The 22353-nt window shown below is 23.9% G+C and overlaps 2 protein-coding genes across 2 annotated transcripts; both read left to right on the top strand.

Moving 5' to 3' along the window:
* Positions 1 to 1625: 1625 nt before the first annotated feature.
* On the top strand, positions 1626 to 6089 carry LOC145844345 (uncharacterized). Its single transcript, XM_082951738.1, has 4 exons — positions 1626 to 1752; positions 2680 to 2765; positions 3518 to 3581; positions 5955 to 6089. Exons 1-4 carry the CDS (start codon positions 1693 to 1695, stop codon positions 6087 to 6089), a joined length of 345 nt encoding a protein of 114 aa, XP_082807864.1. The 5' UTR covers positions 1626 to 1692.
* Positions 6090 to 9551: 3462 nt separating this feature from the next.
* On the top strand, positions 9552 to 11986 carry LOC145844415 (uncharacterized). The gene is made up of 4 exons (XM_082951814.1): positions 9552 to 9630; positions 10918 to 11003; positions 11319 to 11385; positions 11771 to 11986. The coding sequence occupies exons 1-4, from the start codon at positions 9577 to 9579 to the stop codon at positions 11879 to 11881; spliced, it is 318 nt and encodes a 105-aa protein (XP_082807940.1). The 5' UTR covers positions 9552 to 9576; the 3' UTR covers positions 11882 to 11986.
* Positions 11987 to 22353: the final 10367 nt, after the last annotated feature.

Genomic DNA, 22353 nt, shown 5'->3' with positions numbered 1-22353 from the left:
AGTTGTTCTCTTTTCAACCTGCCAACCCCTAGCTTTTCTAAAGTATTAATATTTCCTTAACAAAGTAGCTAAAAAGAAAACATTCTAGGTTTTGTTTTAGAAAAACAACTATTTATTTAAATAAGTTTTCATGGAAAACTTAGTTTGCTTAAGAAATCTTTAAGAAAAAAAAGTTTATTGATGTGTGTTAGTGCAGCTCTAATTAAGAACTATTTATTTAATTATTTTGGTAAAGTTACTACAAGCATGGTAATGAAAATATTTTTATAATCAACAGTTTATGATAATATTTTGAAAGCAATTATATTATAGATCTGAAGTTGCAAGTCATCTATTTACTTATTATGATGTCATAAAAAAAGTTTATTTTTTACCAAGAAACTTATGAATTTTAAAGTTACTACTGTACACATATATACAGGGTTGCCACACACTCATAATAACTCTGAACATTATTTTTTTTAATTAAATCTCAGCCTAGTTTAAAAAAAAGATAACTCAGATCACTTAGTTTTTTTAATAAAAACTCCAGATCATTTTAAGACTTATGAAAGTCTCAGACCAGTTTTTTATATTTTTAATGAGGTTTAATAGATTTAGTTTCAATATTTTCTTATTTTTTAACCTTATTTTTAAAGAAATTTAATTTTATTGATTTTAAAAAGTTTTTTTTTAAATTTGTTCTCCGGATGTATCAGGACAATTTTTAGTCACGACAGTTTTTTGACTCATAGAGTGGCAATAGTTGTTAAAATTTTTAGGCATTTTATAAAAACTTTTATATGTTATGTTTTTTAGTTTTAGTCTATAAAAAAATGTGAAATAGTTTGATTTTTTTGTTATGCATCAAATTTGTTTGATTTAAAGTATAAAACAGTTTGAATACAAGTTTTTATACTTATATTACTTATTGTCATATACAGTGTAGTAACCAGAATTGTCATATGAAAAGAAATCTATTACATTCCTCTTAAGTATGTTTCCCTAACTTCAGTTATTTCAATTAAAGTTACTTAGTTATTTCAAGTTGAGAGGTTTGAAGCAAAGTAAAAGTAAGGTTTTAAATATTTTATAATGAAGCCTGAAAACACTATACAGGCTCCCCACTACACTAGTTTCTCAGACAAATGTGATTTTACAAAAAATACTCTATTCTTATTTTTTGACTAAGAATGGAGTTCATTTTCAATAATATTATCTAAAGTTTTATGAAAAACGCTTCGTTTTTCTATCAAGTATGCTACGATTAAGTTTGAAAGCAAAATAGTTTGCCTCTAAGCTAACTAGAATAAGTTTAAGGAAATAGTATACAAGATTTGACATTTTAAATATACTAGAAATAGTTTAGTAGAAAATTATGAATGTTTTAAAAAAATAAATTACCTTTCTTGTACACTTTTAATATTCAGACTATTGATGTAATTAAATTATTTAATTTTGGTTCAAATTTTTAACACAAAGAGTTATTTTTGTAGGAGCAATCCTATAATTAAATTAAATTTTAAATTTATTTATACTTACAATTTAATAGCAAACTATAAGTTTTACAATGTATAACTGTCATTAAGTCAGTTTATTTAATTTTTTGTAAAATACTAGCTTATGTTAACATATAATAACATTTCAGATTGTAAATAACTTGTACATATTTTACAATAGCTACATAAGCACTGTAACTATATCAAGACAATAATGTCTTGGATTCGCAGAGTTGGCATAGCAGTGAGAAAAACTTCTGAACATGAACCCCACGTGAGTGTTTGTTTAAAAATTTTTGTTTTTTTTGTAAAATTGAAACATTAAATCTGAAATGATAAAGATATTTATGATTGCAACAAATCAGTAGATTTAATTAAATAAAGAAAAATTAATTCTGTTTTCATATAACTAAGCTTTTTGTTCATGCCTCATGTAAGTACTTTTTTATATTTAAAACTCTTGTAGTAGCACAGTTACTTAGAGTTAATGATGTTTTTTTTGCAATTTATAAAATAAATATTTAAAAAACTTTTGAAGTTAAAAAAGTATATAAAAGTACAAAGAAAAGTTTTGTTATAGTATTGTTTAATAAATATTTTTTATTTGGTCTTTAACTAATCACATAAATCTTTGAGTTTACTCTGTACATTTTTTAAAGAATAAAAACTTGAGCCTGCAATTAATAAGGCATAACAAGTCACTAATGTCTCATTCTGACTAAATACTTGAAAATTTTTTTTTCTCATTTAGCTGTAACTAGTTTTTGAAGTTTTTGTGTGTAAAATTCAGGCTTGTTTTCATTTGAAATTAATCAAGCACTAAATTATTTATCAAAAAGCAAGAAAGTGTACTTATTAATGACCATTTCCAAAACATAACAGGAAAATAAACTTTTTTTAACACTAGTAGTTATCAATTTTAAAGAGTTATGATATGACTTCAAGTCTCTAGATATGTAAAATAATAAATCACAATTAGGATTTTTTATTTAAAACTTTATATAATTAAACTTTTTTAATTCACTTAAAAATTTCAAAATGCAAATAGTCCTAATTGCTTTATTTTTTATCCTTATTAGCATTATCACTTTATAAAACAACTCAAATAAATAACCAAGCAACGAATATTTTTTTCTTCAGTATTAAACTGCATTGATTTTAAAAATCACTACAAAGGTTTAAATATAAATATATTGCACAGCTTCCATATATGCTTGGAGTTATTGCTTTAGGACCGGTGTTGGGCGTCTGCAGTCTTGCATGGGCCTGTCATAAAAAAGACGTCAAGTTAGTTTGTTAAATTTGTTTTAATAAAGAATTATGTTATCCTTACAGGGAAAAATTCAACAAATTCTAAAAGTTTATTTTTGGTTCTTTGATAAAAGCACAAACTTATAGTTAATTTTAATAATTGAATTTTTTAATTATAAAAACTTTAATGAGTATGTATTGAAGGCATTTAGAATTAATTTCAAAGAAATAATAAGTTTATAAAAACTTCAATAAATATTTTTAAAATTAAACTCATTCATCATTTTAAAAATTCATCATTTTAGAATAATTAAAATATTGTAACAAAAAAAAAGATATTTTTTGTTATCAAAATTATTTTGTATAAAAAGTTTAAAATCTATTAAGATTAATTTAAAAAAAAAGCTTCAAAACTGAAGAAGATGATACATTTTTTAGTTTAGTTTGTAAATTAATTAACTTTTTGTCTGTTTAGCTTGCTCATTTCTTTAACTCTGCTTTGAACTCTTAGATTGTAATAATATTTAGAACTTTACTAATCTGTGAAAAAAAGTTAATAGTCTACTAACATTTTTCAAAACAAGATGATTTACAGATAACAAGGTGGGCTCTCCCCTGTACTTTAATTTACACTGTTATCGTTGCAGTAGAACGGTCTTTATTTTATTTATAACTATCTTAATATCTATTAGTCCTTTAACCGTAAAATTCTAAAAATAGTGAAGTTAAACATTTTGTTTATTAAGTTATACTTTTATTTTTACACTCACCCCAATCAACATTTTCAGCGTGACTCGTTTTGGTGACACGGAAGAGTATTTGAAGCTTTCACAATGCAAGCCTTCACAACTGGTATTTTGTTAATTGTTGTATAAAGAGGGGTCAATTGTTATTTTTAAATTTCCTAAAAATTTAAGGACACAGACAGGGTTGCCAACCATTCAGTTTAGTTTGAGGTTTTTGAAAGATTCAGTCTAATTTAGGCTTGTTTGAACTTTTTTTTTGCAAAACTGAGGCTAGTTTGGATATTTTTCTAAATCTAAAGATAGTTTTTGACTTATTTTTTTTCAAAATATTTTTTTAGTTCTTTTTAATATTTTAACAAATTATTAAGAAATTTAAGCTTTATTATGGTTTCAGCTCATATTAGTTTTTTGTTAATTTTTACTATGTACTCAGTTCAGGCAAGCTCTGTAACTAAGCTTAGTTTTTAATCAGAATGGCTATTTTACAGGTTTGCCACACACTCAGGATATTTTGAAATTTTTGAAAATCTTGGGATGTTTTGAATTTTTTTCAAACTCAGGCTGATTCAGGACAGTTTAGGTCATTCAGGCTGGCTATTTTACCTCTAATAGTGACAATCCTGCTTAATGGTTGGGATATATGTATTTTATTTTAAACATTACCATTATACTAATTAAAACTATTAAGAATTTTAATTTTCAAAAAATTTAAAAATATTCTTATAAGAAAGCTTTTAAAATATAAACTATGAGATACTTTTGGTAGAATGTGAAATATGTAATTGATTTTTAAGAATAAAACCAATCCCTTAAAAAGTTTTTAATACAAAAATTTGGGCTGCAATTTGTTTTTGAAAACTATAAATGCTGTAAAGAAATTTCTTAATTTTTTTAATCTAGATTTTTAAAACCTAAAATTTTAAATAATATAATTTTAGCAGTACTTAAATTTTCGAGTCTTAAACAAATTGAAAATAAATTATTTAAGTTCATACCTTTTTTCAATAGAATACTTTTTTAATAGAATATTTTTTTAATAAATTTTAATTACTTAATTGTAAATTTTATAATTAGAAAAAAATATAGATTAAACCGAAAGATTTGAAAGAAATTTGTACTTAAAGTACACTAGACACTGATAAATTTTTGTAAATTGTACATAACTTATAAAACTAAAAAAAAGAAACAATATAAGATTTTATTTCTAATTATAAGGAATAATATTTAGAAAATACCGAGCTGATATTTACTAAACGTAATATTTATTTCTATTTATTTTATTTAACTTCATGATTTTTTGTTCATTCATTTCACTTTATAAGTTTTAAAAAGTGATGAATATAAAATTATTAGTACGGTTTGTAATTGTACTATGAGAATTAAAAAAGAAATACTTTGATATAAATTAAGATCTTGCTTGAAGTTTGTTTAGATAAACTTTAATAAATTGGTATGTAAGTTGAAAGAACTTACATACTACTACACTTTCTACATTGTTTTGTTGTTACTAAACACTTGCCCTATATCATACTTATAATATGAATTTTTATGCTAAAATTGTATAAATTAATACAAGGAATTAGTTTCTGTGGTACTTACCAACGTTTAATTTAGCTTTACAGTAGTAAAAAGGTTACTAAAATGTTTATTTTAAAGTACTTATAGTTTTTTTTATGTTTATTTATCAACTAGCTTATGTAAGAAAGAACAGTATGTTAGTAATGAAAATAGTTTTTCAACAATTTTTATTTTAGTATTTCGGTAGCTGTGTGTGTTTTTTTATTTTTGATTAGTTTTTATCAAACTAAATTTAATTTTTTAATACTTATTTGTTTTCTTAATTTATTTAAATGATTAAATTGATAATTGTTGCTTATTTTATGTAAAGCTGTTTTATAAGTTTACTAAACTAAAATCAGTTTTTGTTTTTTTAACTATATTAACTGGTTTTACTTAATTTAAAGATTTTTATTTATCTTTATTAATACGTAATTTAGTAATTTTACTTTATTTTGAGTCAAATTTAAGAAATAAAAGTTACAAAACAATAAAATTATTTAACTTTAATAACTTATGTGTATGTAATAACAACTGATATTCTTTACCAATTTTTAATTGTTTTTTAAATATTTTCAAGATTGAGCTACAATACTTCAGGGAAATTTCAAAACTTTTAAGTTAAATGTTATTTAGCTGTACCTTAATAGTATTGTTAAAAAACTTAAAATCCTTTTAGTAACTGCAGTTCAGTACTTTACCATAGTAAAAGTTTTCACAACAGTTTCAGGTAATTTTGTTTCTAGTTTCAAATAATTCAATTTTTAGTTATAGATAACTCAGTTGAAAGTTTTAGGTAATTTAGTCACCACTTTTCAATTATTTAGTCTTTAGTTTTAGTTTGAGGTAAACGTTTTAGTTCAAAACAAGTTTCAGATAAATTAGTTTACGGTTTTAGTTTTAGTCACATCCTTATTTTCAGCTCTACTGCAACAAGGTTCACAGATGCGCTTACAAAAAAATCCCCGCTTTCGAAGAACTCAAGGACAGCATCTACAACTACGACGACTTTAAAGGAAAAAAGAGTTGCAACGATGACCTTCCAGAAATTAAATGATAATAGAAAAATTTAAATAAAGATTTTAGCCTGTTAGCAGAATAAATTGTATAGAATAAACACTGAGATTTGTTTTATCATTAGTTGAAAAAAGGCAGAGCATAGACTGTACATAAAATACAATTTTATTTAGTTATTATGTTTAAAAATATCAGGTTTAAAAGTATAATTTTAGATGATAGTTTTTTTATTGAAGTGTTCTTTTATTAAATGAAAACAGTGACTGTCAACAAATCATTCTAAAAATTTAAATATTTTTTTTGTTTTTACTTTTCTATCTTTCCTAGTTATCTTTTTTTGCCTTTACTAACTTAGTTTGCTTATAATTTATTATAAATACGATAAAGTTGTTTTCTAGGTAATGTAAAATCTAAACAAAATTTATAGAAGTTAATTAAGTTAAATAAGATCAAGTTAGAAATTACACTTAAAAAAAAAACTTGAAAAAAGAAACAGCACACACTAAAATACCTAAATTTTTTATGCAATTTAGATATTTTGGTCATAACTTAGATATAATAGGTTGATTATAATATTTTAGTTTACATTGTTTCCTAAGCTTACAGTTATAAAAAGCTGATGTGTTTAACAATTGTCTTATGTTTGTAAATATTTAGAAAAACACCAGTTATTGTTGTTCATTATACGTTATGGTTTTAAAATATTTTTTACTATGGTAAAGTACTGAACTGCAGTTACTAAAAGGATTTTAAGTTTTTTAACAATACTATTAAGGTACAGCTAAATAACATTTAACTTAAAAGTTTTGAAATTTCCCTGAAGTATTGTAGCTCAATCTTGAAAATATTTAAAAAACAATTAAAAATTGGTAAAGAATATCAGTTGTTATTACATACACATAAGTTATTAAAGTTAAATAATTTTATTGTTTTGTAACTTTTATTTCTTAAATTTGACTCAAAATAAAGTAAAATTACGTATTAATAAAGATAAATAAAAATCTTTAAATTAAGTAAAACCAGTTAATATAGTTAAAAAAACAAAAACTGATTTTAGTTTAGTAAACTTATAAAACAGCTTTACATAAAATAAGCAACAATTATCAATTTAATCATTTAAATAAATTAAGAAAACAAATAAGTATTAAAAAATTAAATTTAGTTTGATAAAAACTAATCAAAAATAAAAAAACACACACAGCTACCGAAATACTAAAATAAAAATTGTTGAAAAACTATTTTCATTACTAACATACTGTTCTTTCTTACATAAGCTAGTTGATAAATAAACATAAAAAAAACTATAAGTACTTTAAAATAAACATTTTAGTAACCTTTTTACTACTGTAAAGCTAAATTAAACGTTGGTAAGTACCACAGAAACTAATTCCTTGTATTAATTTATACAATTTTAGCATAAAAATTCATATTATAAGTATGATATAGGGCAAGTGTTTAGTAACAACAAAACAATGTAGAAAGTGTAGTAGTATGTAAGTTCTTTCAACTTACATACCAATTTATTAAAGTTTAGATATTTTGGTCATAACTTAGATATAATAGGTTGATTATAATATTTTAGTTTACATTGTTTCCTAAGCTTACAGTTATAAAAAGCTGATGTGTTTAACAATTGTCTTATGTTTGTAAATATTTAGAAAAACACCAGTTATTGTTGTTCATTATACGTTATGGTTTTAAAATATATTAAAGATTAACTTATTAATTAATTGGAACTAGATAATAAATTACTGATTCTAATTTGAAAATTAAAATTAATTTGTGTCTATCAAATACTACATACTTCTGACTAATTAAAATTATTAGTTACTTCAAATTTAAATTGTAGCTTTTAGTGTCGTAAAACCAAGTTATAACTTAAATTAATTTCAACAGGCTAAAAAACTAATTATCAATAGGTAATTTTGCTAGTTAAAACTTTTATTGTAATACAAACTCCTGAATTAACAACCTCCTTATAACTTAAAGGTTTTAAACGATGCAGAACTTAAGAAATTATTAAACTACTAAAAGTTAATGATCGACAAATTAAGGTCTGGAAGGTTCTTGACGAGAAAAGCAACTGGACCATATTTTATTGATTTCTGGCTTATATTTAATTTATAATATTGTTGAAATCATAAAAGAAATACTAATTTATTAGTTTAAGTTATCTAAATTAATTAAACTTTGGTTTGAAAAGTACAACGGAAATAGAAAAAATATATACAGTTGATTATGAGATGAGTTATGAAGCTAGCTTTTGCTAAGACGTTTGAAACTATTGCTCAAACAAATTAATATAATGATGCAGCTATAATATCTACATCATTATGATAATTAATGTGTGAATTTATTATTGAGTTGTAACAATGTTTTTGACCTGCTCAAAATTGAAGCCATATACAATCGTTTAAATAAACCAAATATGTAAGCAGAAAGATATTGATTATTCATCATCCTTGTTTAGTTAACTAATTCTCTCATGTTATATTTAATATTGAGTTTTGCTTCTTAACTAATTTCTGATGTAAATTAAGGATAAATAACCTTTAAATTTTTTTACGATTGTATTATACCGATTAAAACTGGTATTAAAACTTTTTTATAATGATATGAAAACTAAGGACAGTTTGTTTGTTTTTCTAAAGAAAGTTTATATAGTGTTAAAATAGTTACACATGCTTGGACTGCATACTTTAATATTTTAAGTCCTGACGTAAGAAATAAAAGTTAAAAATAATACTTATCACATAAAAAAAAGTAGTTCTTTTATTGACTCTATAAATGATCTATTGAGTATTCAGATTTATATACTTTAATAGTTACAAGTTTTTGCTTGTTTTTAAAAACTGTAAACTAAAAACTGTTGAAAAAATAGTTAAGCTAAAACTGGATAGTTAACTCTTTGTTTACTAGGGTACTAAGAACCACAAAGAAGATATTTTGTAATAAAATTAAGTAAAAAAACAATACACTGTGTAAGACTTTAAATTGATAAATGCTTACAAAAGCTTTAAAATAACTTGTAGTTATATTGTTTACTTCTACTTATATATTCTCAATAACCAGCCAAGTTTTCTGAAAATTTTATTTAAAAAATACTCACCTGTTTTTCTTGACTTCAAAAGTTAAAAAATAATCTAAGTATTTCTGTATAAACTTAAGTGTTTATTAGGCATAAAGTTTGTTTATAAAATTTTAAGTGATTAAATGGTTTTTTAAGATTCTTTTTTGAAAAAAAAGTGTTCGCGTAACCAATGATTAAACAATTTAAGTTCAGTTTCTAGTACCTAGTATTATTTTTTAAATGAAAAACCATTATTTTCTATGATTTTTTTCTTTACTGATACTAATTAAGTTATAACCACTTTACTTGTTTTAGAATAGTTAATAAAAAGTATATATTTAGGATACGAAATCTTAACAAAAACAGTATTATTTTCAAACTTCAAGCCATACCAACTGCACCACAAACAAAACAAAATATTTTTGCAGATCTAATTAAATATTTTCTAATAAATAAAATGTTTAAAGCACTAATTGCAGCAACCAAGCACTCCATCCATCATGAGCCTCATGTAAGTTTATTTGTTATTGATTCTAAAGTGCTTACGTTCAATAAATTAGTAACCTCCGTAAGATAACTAATTTTAAATTGTAAATTTATTTGATTTTCTTTAATTTTTATATCCCTGATTAGTTTAAGATAAAAAAAAATCACATCCTGTTTTTAAAAACTTTCGCTTATATTTAAATTTAAATCAAGAACTTATTTTTGAAGCAATACACTACAACTTATTTTTTTTTTTTAAATGATAAATTTTAAATTCAAAATAAAAGGTTATAGACTAAGAATTTTACTTAAAAGTTTAAATTACGATTATAAAGTATTGATGATTCAAATTAGACCTTAAATATTTTAACTTAACACCTTTTTTACAGTGTTAGTATATATAACTTTATATTTATACTTAAAAAATAAAAACTTATAATAGACAGCAGGCACGTAGCGTAAACATTTTCAAAAAAAGAAACGTGCTTTAGTTTCAATTCTTTAGCTTAAAAAGACCCTGCTTTCTTAGCTTTTAGAATTTTTTATACTTATTTTCGCCCTCCTGATAAATAATTATAAAATATAAACACTCTTTAGCACCTGTAGTGTCTAAAAAAATTAACAAGTTAAATACTTTTAAACTATATACATTTAACTCAGCTCAGATTCTCTTTATCAAAAAGCAATGCATTGTAATAAAATCGTTTTAAAAGCTATAGATTTTTAAAATGTTAAAAAATGTAAATTGAAACCATGATTTTGCGTTGTTAAAAAATCACTTTCAAGTGAGAACAACAAGACAGGTTGTGACAAGTTGAGCAGGGGCAACTCGAGCAAGGACAACTCGAGCAAGAATAGTTTTATCGAAAAAAAGTGGTTATAGTCATTAAGAAAACGTGTATTTTTACATCAAGTTTTTTCTACAGTTTCCTTAATTCTTTAGAAAACAAATATTTTGTTACATTGAAAAGTTGATGTAGTCGTAATGTAAAAACGTCTTAAGCTAGTTCAAAATATTTTTTTATAGTTTTGTGATTTTTTTTCTCCGCAGCTCATAACAAAAGTACGAGGCAATGCCACTGGTGTGTAATAACGTAAACTAACCTGTATACAGTTATTTATCATAAATCAAAATTCCATTATTTTTGAAGTTTAACATACATTAATATAAAACACAATAACACTAGAGGTAGTGTAAACTGCCCTCTACCCCTATTACGTCATCATACGTCTCGCTGTTTTGTACCTTGCAGATTCATAACTTTTCGGGCTAGCTACGTTTCTGATAGACAGTAACTCTTTTTTTTCACAGTTGAAGCCATTGTTTGTAGTTCTCGGATTTGCTCCAATCCTTACCGCTTCAGCAGTTGTGTGGTCAACATTCAAGAACGACGTAAAGTTAGTTTGAAAATGTTTTATTGTTAGTAGATAACTATATTTCAAAAGTGTTACAACTATAAGCTATATCTTAAAGGTACTCACTTTAACTTTCAAGAACAACGAATTTTCTTATTTAAATCATTAAAATATTATGCTGTTGGAATATATATTACTTAAAAAGCTGTATATTTTATAAAGCTTGTATTAGAATAACTCATTATAAATAAAACATTCTATTTTAAAAACATAATTTTTATTTATGGATATAGAATTTTTTATTATTTTATAATTCTTATTAGCTTATTATTAATACTAATTAATTTTTAAAACTAGAGTGTTCCGTTTTGGTGATGCATCTGACCAATGGAACTCTATGGACCCAACCAAACCAAGTCAAACCGTTAGTTTTTTATTAAAAAAAAATATGTTGCAAAATGTTTAGGAGCTTATTTTTGTATACTACTAATTATCACAAGTTTTTTGTTAATAAGGTTGTTCAGATACTGTTAAAACCTCATAAAAAACTAATGGAGTAAAAAGTGTTGAGAGTTATAGATTTTTTTTATAAAGTATGACTTAAAATAAACTGTACATTGGTTTAATGTTTTGTTTTTAACAATCACATTTTTTTTTACATATCTATCGAGCTATGACTATATTACTTATTACAAAATAAAGTTTTAAGTGATTAAAAATTTAGTTTATAAAATAAATATAAATGATGTTGCTTTCAATACATTACATTTGCTTCTTATCAAAACTTTTACTACTTTATTTTTGTGAAGGTTTTCTGCTACCCTACCCACCGAGCAAACTACGTGCGCGACCCAGCGGTTGAAGGTTTGAGGCATGAAATTTACGATTTCGACAACTTCAAGAAGATCCACCATCACTAACACACTTTCGCCCATTTTCTATTCATCTAATGTGTATATACCAGTGCGAGCAATTCACACTTGCGGGCTTTTATTTATCATGTGAATAAAAAGTCTTTCCCTTAATTTGCGTGGTTGAAATAAAATTTATAGTTAATTTGGTTTTAGATTAAGGCATTAAATTAAACGGTTTAATGTCTCGATGACTAATTATTATATCAAAACAGATGTAATATTGTTAATTAAGCGTTGTTTAAATATTTTATTTATTTTAAAAACATAACAAAACTAAATATTAGTAAATGTTGTAATATTTGTAGTCGAAACTGATTAAAATGATTTAATAAGTTGCAAACATCAAAACATTAAAACTTTTCATCAAATTTAGTTATGCTTCATGTTTAGGTTAATTAAGTCACAAAGTATTAATAGTACTTTACAAGACTTGAAAATTTTACTGATATGTATAGTTTTGATTTCTACATGTATAGTGATAAGTTTTATTTCGTTAATAACTTGTAGGTCTTACCTACTCTTATATTCATGGTATTAGAAAATTTAAAATTGTACTCAAATAAGGGTAAAAACTTTATAAATTTAAGCAGGGTGGCCACTAAACCTGGAATCCTGGAAAAACCTGGAATTTGACATTTTAGTCCTAAAAACCTGGAATTTAAAAAATATTGAAAAACAACCTGGAAAAACCAGGAACTTGATTAAAAGTCTCTAAAATATCTGGAATTTCAAACAATTTTTACATGTTAAGTAGTAATGTTTTGATTTGACTCGAAAAGTCTACCATAGATAAAGCTTTTTTTGTCATCAAAAAAAACACATGTAAAGTAGTTTTACAGTATCTTTCAATGTTATTATACTATTTAACACAGTTTTTCACCTTTAACTTAATTTTGAGATTAAAATAGACCCAAAAATGTGTACTTTCTAAAACCTGGAAGAAATTTCTAAAAAAACTAGTGGCCACCCTAAAAAGTTATCAAGTTTTTTTTACTCTATTAATAACATGTAATAACTGTAATCTTTACTTAATGTTACATATAAAATTATAAATGTTTACTATCATGCATTTTATACTTTAAACACTTTAAGCTTTTTAATCGTAGAAAGGGGATATATATTAAGATTATGTATTATCAGTAAAAGAGCTTTCAGTGTACGAATTAAACTTTATGTTAAGTGTAAGGAAGTTTAGGTCTCGATTAAGGGTTAGGAGTCTTGGCCGTTTGTTAAGAATATCAATAAGCAACCAACAGCTTAGATGTAGTTTTTAGTCTCATTGGCTTAAATCCACTTAAAAACAAACAATAAATATATAGTTATAAAAAGTGGTTGTTTGTATCATTTATGAATACTATTATAAAACCATTAAGATTTAAAATTACTAACTTATAGGCAGTATTATAAATTATTAGAACTATTATTTTATGGGATATAGTTTTTCAATTTTACATGACATTCTTTTTTTAAACCTAAAATGTTTTTATAATTAATTTTGCGTCTAAATACATAAACTATTATGTCTTTTGTTTTATATTTCAAATACTTTGTTTAAAAAATTCTACTAGAAAACATTTTTTCACTCTGTTATAGATCTTACTTACAGGGTTACCAAAAAAACTTAAACTTGTCAATTAAAGTCAAAACATCTTAAATTTTATAAATTTAAAAAGAACCTGGAACTTTGAACAAAAATTACTGAAATTGTGAAATATTTTTTCATTTAAATTAATGAAACTCAGATTTGATACGTAAATCTATCATATAGAATTTTTTTTTGTATGTATCATAAAGTGTTTTTTTATCAAAAAGACCTTTTATATTTTTTTTATACTATTTAAGAAAACTTTTACCTTAAGTTTAATTTTATACTTAAAGTGAACCGAAAAACTTTCTCTTTTAAAAATCTGGAAGAAATTTAGAAAACCTGGAAAGAACCTTTGGCAACCCTGCACTTAACTTTGTAAAACTTATACTAAGATGCTAGACCTAGTTTTTTATAACTAATTTACTCATTTTGATTTCAGTTCGTTATAAGCAAACTTTAGCTTGAGTTTTTGTAGGAAGACAAAATTTTTAAATGGTGTATAAACTGAACAGTCAAATTAAAATGAAATATAAACATTTATAATAATTTTGGTTGAACATATTCAAAACTTTTTAGTTCGAGGTGTTTCTTTTTAAATGTTAAGTTATAATTTAAGTTTTTAGAACTACTATGTATAACTTTATTTTTTAAAATTGCTAGTTGCGATTTAAACAGTTGTAATTATGTTTTATTTTATGTAGACTTACTCTAAACGGTAATTACGATGTAAAGTTTTTTATTTGTTTGACTTAAACTAGTTTATAAAAAAAAAATTATAAGCACAATCTTGAAAAGTACAAATTTTAACTTTAGGTTTTCAAGGAATTTGTTAGTTTTTATAATCTTATAAGTTTAAAATGCAGAAATTAGAAAAGTTCTAGAGATGTTAAAACTGTATTACTTTTAAAAACTGTGATTTGTTTAGATAATTTTTTCAAATATAATTCTGCAATTATTAAGATATAAACAATATCGTTGTATTAAAATGATTGTTTATGAGTTAGAGTAAAAAATAATTTTTTGTTGATAGGTATAGTAAAGAAAATATTCTAAAAAACTTAGTTACTATTTTAATTAAAGTATGGATATTTTTCCAAATAAATATATTTCCTACAATAAAGTAAGTAAAAAAAATTAAAGGTTTTAAATTTGCACAAAGTAATATCAAGTAATTACAACTGTTTCTTTTTTGGAAAATAAAAGTTAAAATGATTTTTATATAAAATACTATGAAAGCATTGTTCTACTATGATGCAGGGTGAAAAAAAAATCATCAAAATTGAACAACTTCACAAATTTTGTTATAAAAAAGAAAAATTTCAGCCACATGAATCACGCTTTATGTAGCAGACAACTCAAAAATTTCAAGTTTGAATAAAAACTACTTTGTTACAATTAAAATAAAAATCATATTTGAATTTTTATAGTTTTAAATTAATAAATTCATGCGACTCTTACTATTAAATGTTGAATAAGTTTAGTACAGACAAGCTAGTTATATTAACAGTTGTTGTTGTATCTTAGATTTTTGTACATACATCTAACAATTGTAAATACAGCAGATTCGTAATTATAGATCTGCATGTGCCTTGTGTTGACGAGGTAAGTTAACTTAATTAATGTCGAACTTTTGGCAAAACGGCAATTATGGTATTTTTGCTTAAAAATTGATAAATACACTTTATTTAAATATACTTTGAATAAGAATTTATCAACTTGTGTTGTTTATGTTTAAAACTCACATTGATAGAAAAAGAAGACTATATTTTATTGATTTTATGTTGATAATTGTGTATATTTTTTGTTTGTTTCAAAGTACCATCTAAATTTTAAAAAAATATAAAAAACAATCAAATAGAAAGTGTTTTGTTTTGTAGAATTGAAAGCAACATTTATAGATGGCTGTTTTGTTTTATTTATTTAAAGCCATTTGCATATAGTTATATTATAATATCTAAACAGTTTATATATTTGTTTACTGTGGACTATAATTAATATTTATTATTATAAAGCTCACACTTACATGATGAGGGAAAATTAACTATTAAAAACGTGCAATTGTAGAGTATTTATAAATTGTAGAGGATATTTAAGAAAATTTGCTTATTTTATTTTTATCACGTTTTTTTTTTTTCTTTAATACTAAGTAAGTTTAATGAGGTACTGCAATTCATTAAACAAATTAGAGACTTTTGAATTAAAATCAAAATCATCTCTTTTTATTTTGTTCATAAACGGTTCGTTTCAATGTTTGATATCGTAATTTAGTTTTACTGGTTTGTTTAAAACTGATTTATAGTTTGCGATGAATTTTTGTCGAAATTTTATGCGGAAAGTGAAATTTAAATAAATTAGTTGTAATAAAAGTTTTAGTGTCGTTAGTTTTTACTTTTGATATTGAAACTACTTTATTATTCAAGTAAAGAAGTATAAAATGTTTGTAACTTTGTCAAAAATGTTAAGAAATTTATTTTAATTCTATGGCGGACCAGATTTATCGAAAAACATTATCTGCGTCTTAGCCTTGTTAAAATTGACTTTAAAAAAATTACTAAAAAAACGAAAGAAAAACCTCTGAAATGAAATTAAGATGAAATTATGTCTAGATAAGTACTGATATGTATCTACAATACATTTTTATAAATCTTTGTAATAAAAAAGTTTAAATATTTGTTTTGTACAAGTGTTTTTTAAGCTAAAAATACTACATACGTTGTTCACTCTTAATATAAATAATAAAACGACTACATTACTCTTTGAAACAACTAAAAAGTTAACATAAAAATAGAGCTTTTTTAAAACATTAAAAAAGAAAAAAGTTCTTCAGATTTCTCAAAAGCTGAAATTACTGATAACATTTGAAATTAGTAACAGATTGACTTTTTTTATGATTATTATTGTTTTTAATATTATTTCATACAAAAAAAACTGACTTACTATTTTAAGTGTTTTTTGTGCTTATCTAAATTATAATTTTGTTCGGTTAAACTTTTATACTTAGATATTTATTTATATTTGTAAAAACTGATAGTTTTAATTAAATGGGTATATTTATTTTAACTTTTCAAAATATAAATTTAAGCGTTTGCTAACAAAAGATCCTAGCGAAACAAGTTCACTGGATTAAATGTACTTCCTTCATCTTCATAGCTGTAGAAAATCATGTCAGAAACTTTTGTCGGATAGTACTCAACTCGCCTTATAGTAGGTAGTAAAATCTTTTTCATCTGAAAATTCAAACGAAATGTTTACATTATGACGTTGGTAATGATACAACATGACGTCAGATAAAATAATTGAAGAAACACCATTGATGCTTTTGCTGAGCTACCTTATAAAAGCAAATTTATAAAACTTGGATTAAAGGTCATCTCACATGTTGTACGAGTTTTTGTTTGATCTTTACGTTTCGTATAATAGTTGTTTCTCTGTTAGTATTTGTACATTTATTAAATTATCTTATTTGTAAAATAAATAATATGCATACTTTTAGAGTATGGTGTTCATAATTAATCTTGTTATGTTTTTAAATCTAGGCTAGGTTTGAATTATTTTCAAGAAGTTAAACAAAACACTTAAAGCAGAGCACATCTTACTTATTTAGCCATTAGGTTCACTTGCTTTATTAGTTTTAAACAAAAAAGAACAGATTAAATATTTTAATTTAAACCCAATGCAGAAATAACTATTTTTTTGAAGCATCTTTACCTAAAAAACTTCGTGTTTCTTTGATTTCAATAATATTTCTGTTTTTACCATTGTACTAAAAAAGGTAAATGCATAGAAAATAATATTAGCACAAGTTTTACTATAATTAGTTTAAAATTGAAACTATTACTTTAAGAATAAAACGACAAACGAAAGCGATCGCTGAATTAGAAATTTTATAACATTTGAGACTATTAAAATTCTAAAAAAAATTCTTAAATGAAAAAAAAGTGTTTTAACTACAGGAACAATACTATGTTACTTTTGTATGAAGTAACTTTTAGTTAAGATAATTATAAGTTAAAACTTTGTAATATCACTGTTAAAATGAACGTTTAGAAATACTTTAACATTTCAAACTTAAATGTAGCAAAAAAAAAAAAAACCTTTAGTTCGTACTTATATTAGCTTATACGTACAATGGTTTAATGTAGAATGTAAATTTAATCATACCTTTATATTAGACTCACCATTTAAAAGTGTTTACTTGCCAGATAAAGTTTTACTACTACTATTTGTTTTTAGAAACTAACATTTATACTATTACCCTTAAGTATTTAATCTTTAAGTTAAAGGTTTTACTGTAATCGTTTGCAATCGAAGTTTGAAAAATAAATCTTTTGTAACTATTTTGTTGCACAACTAAATTAAATTTGTTTTCAACTTGGTTTTATTTTAACTTGTCGTCTCCATAATATTTAACAACTTATTAACACTATTTATTTATTTTCTAATCCCTTTAACTCGGGTCCGATTGTAATCTAAAAGGGGTTTTCTCTAATATTTGCTGAGTCAGCAGATATTTTTTAAAATTAAAAAAATCATATCCTTATTCCTAACCCACCTTACCCAAACATATTAAACATTTATCAAAAAAATAAATTTTTAATAACTTAAAGTAAAAACTGGTGTAATTTTATTTCTATTTTGCTGATGCAGTAAATATAAGAGGAAGTATCTTTAAATTAGAACAAGACTCCTTTAACTAATACCATTTTTTTCCTGTTAAATTAGTTTCAAACCGTTCAAAACTTTTACAAATCAAATTTCGTCCGACCCCTATCGAAAATCCAAGTATAATAAAAAAATAAAAACTCAGTGAAGAAAAAAAAATAGTAACACAAAAAACTAAAACAATCTTAAAGTGTAGCTTAGTCTTTTGTATAAAGTAGATTGTTATTTGTTACGGTTATTTAAGAGCAACTCTTACTCATCAGTAACGACATTTAAGATCTTTAGTCACCCTTGCTGATATCCTCAAAATCTAGTGTAGGACGATCCTGGTTGTGTTTGTCAACGACAAAATAGTTTACAACAGAGATTATTTAATTTGCTCTTTGTTCATCCTTAGAATATGACCAAGCTAGCGAAACCTGCCCTACATGGTGTTGAGTTGAGACTAGTTCGTTTAAACCAGGGTATCCCAAAAGTGGTCCTTTTCTTAATTTTAGGGGACCATAAACTGCAAAGGGGGAATGGGGCAATAAAGCCAAAGTTTGAGTTTTACACCAGACTAGATATTCTGGAAGTGATGATGAAGGTTAAAAAAGGTCTTAGGTATATCTAAGATTCGTTTTTTGAGAACTTTTTAAGGAGGGGGCTTAACCAAAGTTTTTTAATTTTTTATAAGGGGGCCTTATGGAAAGAAGCTTGGGACCCTGGTTTTAAAACTTCCTCGTTGATAGTATTGTGTAGCTATTTAATTATAAAGATATGACCGAGGCGTCAGTGGTTATTACTTTTAATTTAACGTCTAATTTACCTTATAGCTGAGTACTGATGCATATTACTACTAAATATACATGAACAATTATTCAAGTTTTAAACTAGGTAACTTATGTCTCGTCCCAGGTATGAAATCTTTTTTAAGCCTTATTCTAGCCTTAATTCAAGCTGTAAGTTTCAAACTTTCTTTTATAAATGCTTAGCTATCTTCTTTATTGCAATCAAAGTTGTACTCCACATTATTTATATTAACTATAAACTTTATAAGTTAAAAAAAAAAGTATAAACGAAAAATTTAACCGCACATAACTATGGTTAATGGATTGAACTACTGTTCAATATGAAAATATAGTCTAATTTTACCTGTTTTAATTGATTGGATTGCATTATTTCCCCAGAAAACGTTTATTGTTGCAAGGGGTAGAGTTTGAGACTGATGTTTTTTTACTATTAAAAAAAATTAAAATGTAGTATTTTGAGTTTTGTTAACAAAAAGTTTGTAGACATTTTAAATACTTTCAGTTATGATAGCTATGATCTAGTGTTGTTAAATCTGTATTTTCTAATCACTACACAAGTGTTTTTTTTTTTTAAATTTTAGCTTTAAAAATAAAATTTAGATCTTATTCTGAGTAAATATATTAACTCTATCAACATACAAGAAAAAAAGTAAAAGTGTCATGTAATACCCGACAAAATGTAAATAAATATATGCAGTATTCTTTGATTGATTATGTAAGTAAATAGTTTTTTTTTCAACAATAAATTAAAAGTTCAAATGCAGTTCAAATAGAATATGCAGATTAAAAGATGGCAAAGTTTTATACTATATTTAGTTAATCTTTGTTTTTAAATAAGCAATTCTTTGTTAAACATTATGAACTTAATTAATATCTGCAAAAAAAATCTATTTAAGAATTTAAAATTTTGTTGTATTATTCTAAACTCACCTATGTTATTGAAGCTAAATATATTCAGTTTAAAAAATTAAAAATACTTACTTTAAGCAAATTTTTCAAGATTAAACATTAAGTGTACTCAAAAGTTTGTTCACATTTAATTATTTTGTCACTACAAAAAATAAGAATATCTACAACTGAACTCTAATTAAATTATAACTATATTCTGAAAACAAGACTGTGTTTAATATAAAAATTTCATCTTCTTAGATTTTACTAATGTATATACTATTTTAGCAGCTTTTTTCTGGTGCATAACTTATATAAAAGTATAACAGAATACATTTCATTTTTCTTAAATTTTTTTTAGTACTTTTGTAGCAAGGCTCATCAGAAATTGTATCTTACTAAGTTAGAATGTTACAAATTGAAATTGAATCATACTGTAGTTAAAAGTTTAGAAATATAAAATAACGTAATAATCAAATGTTAAAAATTAAGTAAGTGCTTATGCTATATACATTTGGTATACTAAAACCTGAGTGTGCTAAACATTATAAAAAGGAGAATTTTTCAGTCTTAGTGAGAGCGTAGAACTCTGTTCAACTGCATATTCTGGAAGCCTTGTGTAATCAATCTTTAAGGCCCAGTTTATGTAAATAGAAAAAGTTTGTATACCATACTAGACTTTTTAAATCCTTATATTAAGTAATTTTAAAGTAATTTGTTTGTTGTTAAATTTTATTTTAAAGTATAGTATGGTATACAAACTTTTTCTGTATTTAATTCTATAGCTTGTTTATTTTAGATTGTTTTAATTCTAACAAGTTTACCAAAACACTTTGTTCGATTATTATGTCATTTTATATTTCTGAACTTTAAACTACAGTATGATTTTATTTCAATTTGTATTCATTCTAACTTAGTAAGATACAATTTCTGATGAGCCTTACTACAAAAGTACTACAATAAATTTAAGAAAAGTGAAATGTATTCTGTTATATTTTGTATATATTATTGAACGTCACTAGCAATTGCAATGAATAAAGAGATTATTGAATAGAATATATGAATATGTTTGGTGGACAGACTAAAATCCATGTTAACTTATTCTTTGCAAAATTCAAAAATATATAAAGAATATATTAAAAAAAAATAACTCTTGTTTTTAATTCTATTTAAAATTACAGTTACTAAAAAACTTTCAATAAACAAGAATAATACATAAACTCTTTTATCTGTATTACCAAAATTTTTGATGGAAATTAAAAGTTAAGAGTATAGGAGGGTAAATCACATTTTTTTGAAATTTAGGCTTGTTTTTTACATAATTTGTTAAGCTACCAGTTGATTTTTATCACTTGTTGAGATTTAATGTAATTTTTGAGATATAAGCAATCTAAGTTAAAAGTTTCATAAGGTTCTATATGGGAGGTGCAAACTAAAAAGGCAACATTAGGCTATTTCAATAATAATCTATCTTCTTCTTCAGTTTTTGAGCAATTATTTTAAAACTTTCTCAGAGTAATCTTTAATAGATTTTGATAAACTTAGTGGAAACAAGTTTTATACTTTTGGTACAAAAATTAAAAAAAAAAACAAAAAAAAAGATTAAGAAAAAACTTTTTTAAAACTATTTTATTTTCTTTAAAAAAAATTAGTTGTAATTGTTTTTACTGTTTACTGTATTTAACAAATCTGCTTCCTTCAACTTGTTTGTAATATTAAAAACAAATATTTCCTGAAAATTTGATCTAAGTTGCTTTAAAAATGATGGAAGATATAAATTTTTAGTGATTTTTTTTTAAATTCTAAGAATATTGGCCTCGAAAGTTTTAACTTAACTTGGTTGTGTCAGATTTTTTTTACAAAACTGGATATATCTCAAAAGTTTATTAATTATTTTTTGATAATTATGAAGTATCTTATAGTGCATACTCTAAGAGTCTAAGCTTTCAAATAAGAGCCAATCTTAGTTTTTGTAAAAAAAGTTGGACCCCCTTATACCTTTAATCTTAATAAATCAATTTTATTAGATTTGTTTTTTTATTTGAAATGTTGTTTTTACTTTACTTTTTGACACAAGGTATGATTAGTTTTGAAATCCTTATACTTTTTTATCTTATTTGATTTGTATTTAAGGTAATAAAATAAGCTTCTGATTTTATACTTAAGTTTCTGTTTGGATAGTTATATACTATAATTATGTAAGTAACTTTATTTTGTCATATTATTGTTCTAAACAACTTTTTAAAGTTTTGTATTACTAATTTGTAGTATCGAGATTTTAATTTGGTTATTTTAAAATAAATGAATTATTTATATTATTTTAGTTAATTTTTTTTTTCAACCAAAGTTATCCTAAACATTATTAATTTAAACATAGTTAATTTCAAATTTTATTTACTGCTTATACAAGATAGATTTGTTTTGTAGTTAAGTTTATTCAATTTAAATTTAGCTAATAATATTATAACTGAAGTTATTCAACCTACCAAAAATTAAACACCTATAATTAAAGGCACTAAAACATAACAAAATAAAAGAAAAATACTGTT

Source organism: Thalia democratica, chromosome 9 (genome assembly GCF_965202585.1).
Source record: "Thalia democratica chromosome 9, ktThaDemo2.hap1.1, whole genome shotgun sequence".
NCBI lineage: Eukaryota > Metazoa > Chordata > Thaliacea > Salpida > Salpidae > Thalia > Thalia democratica.
This window is presented reverse-complemented; position numbering and strand designations above follow the sequence as displayed.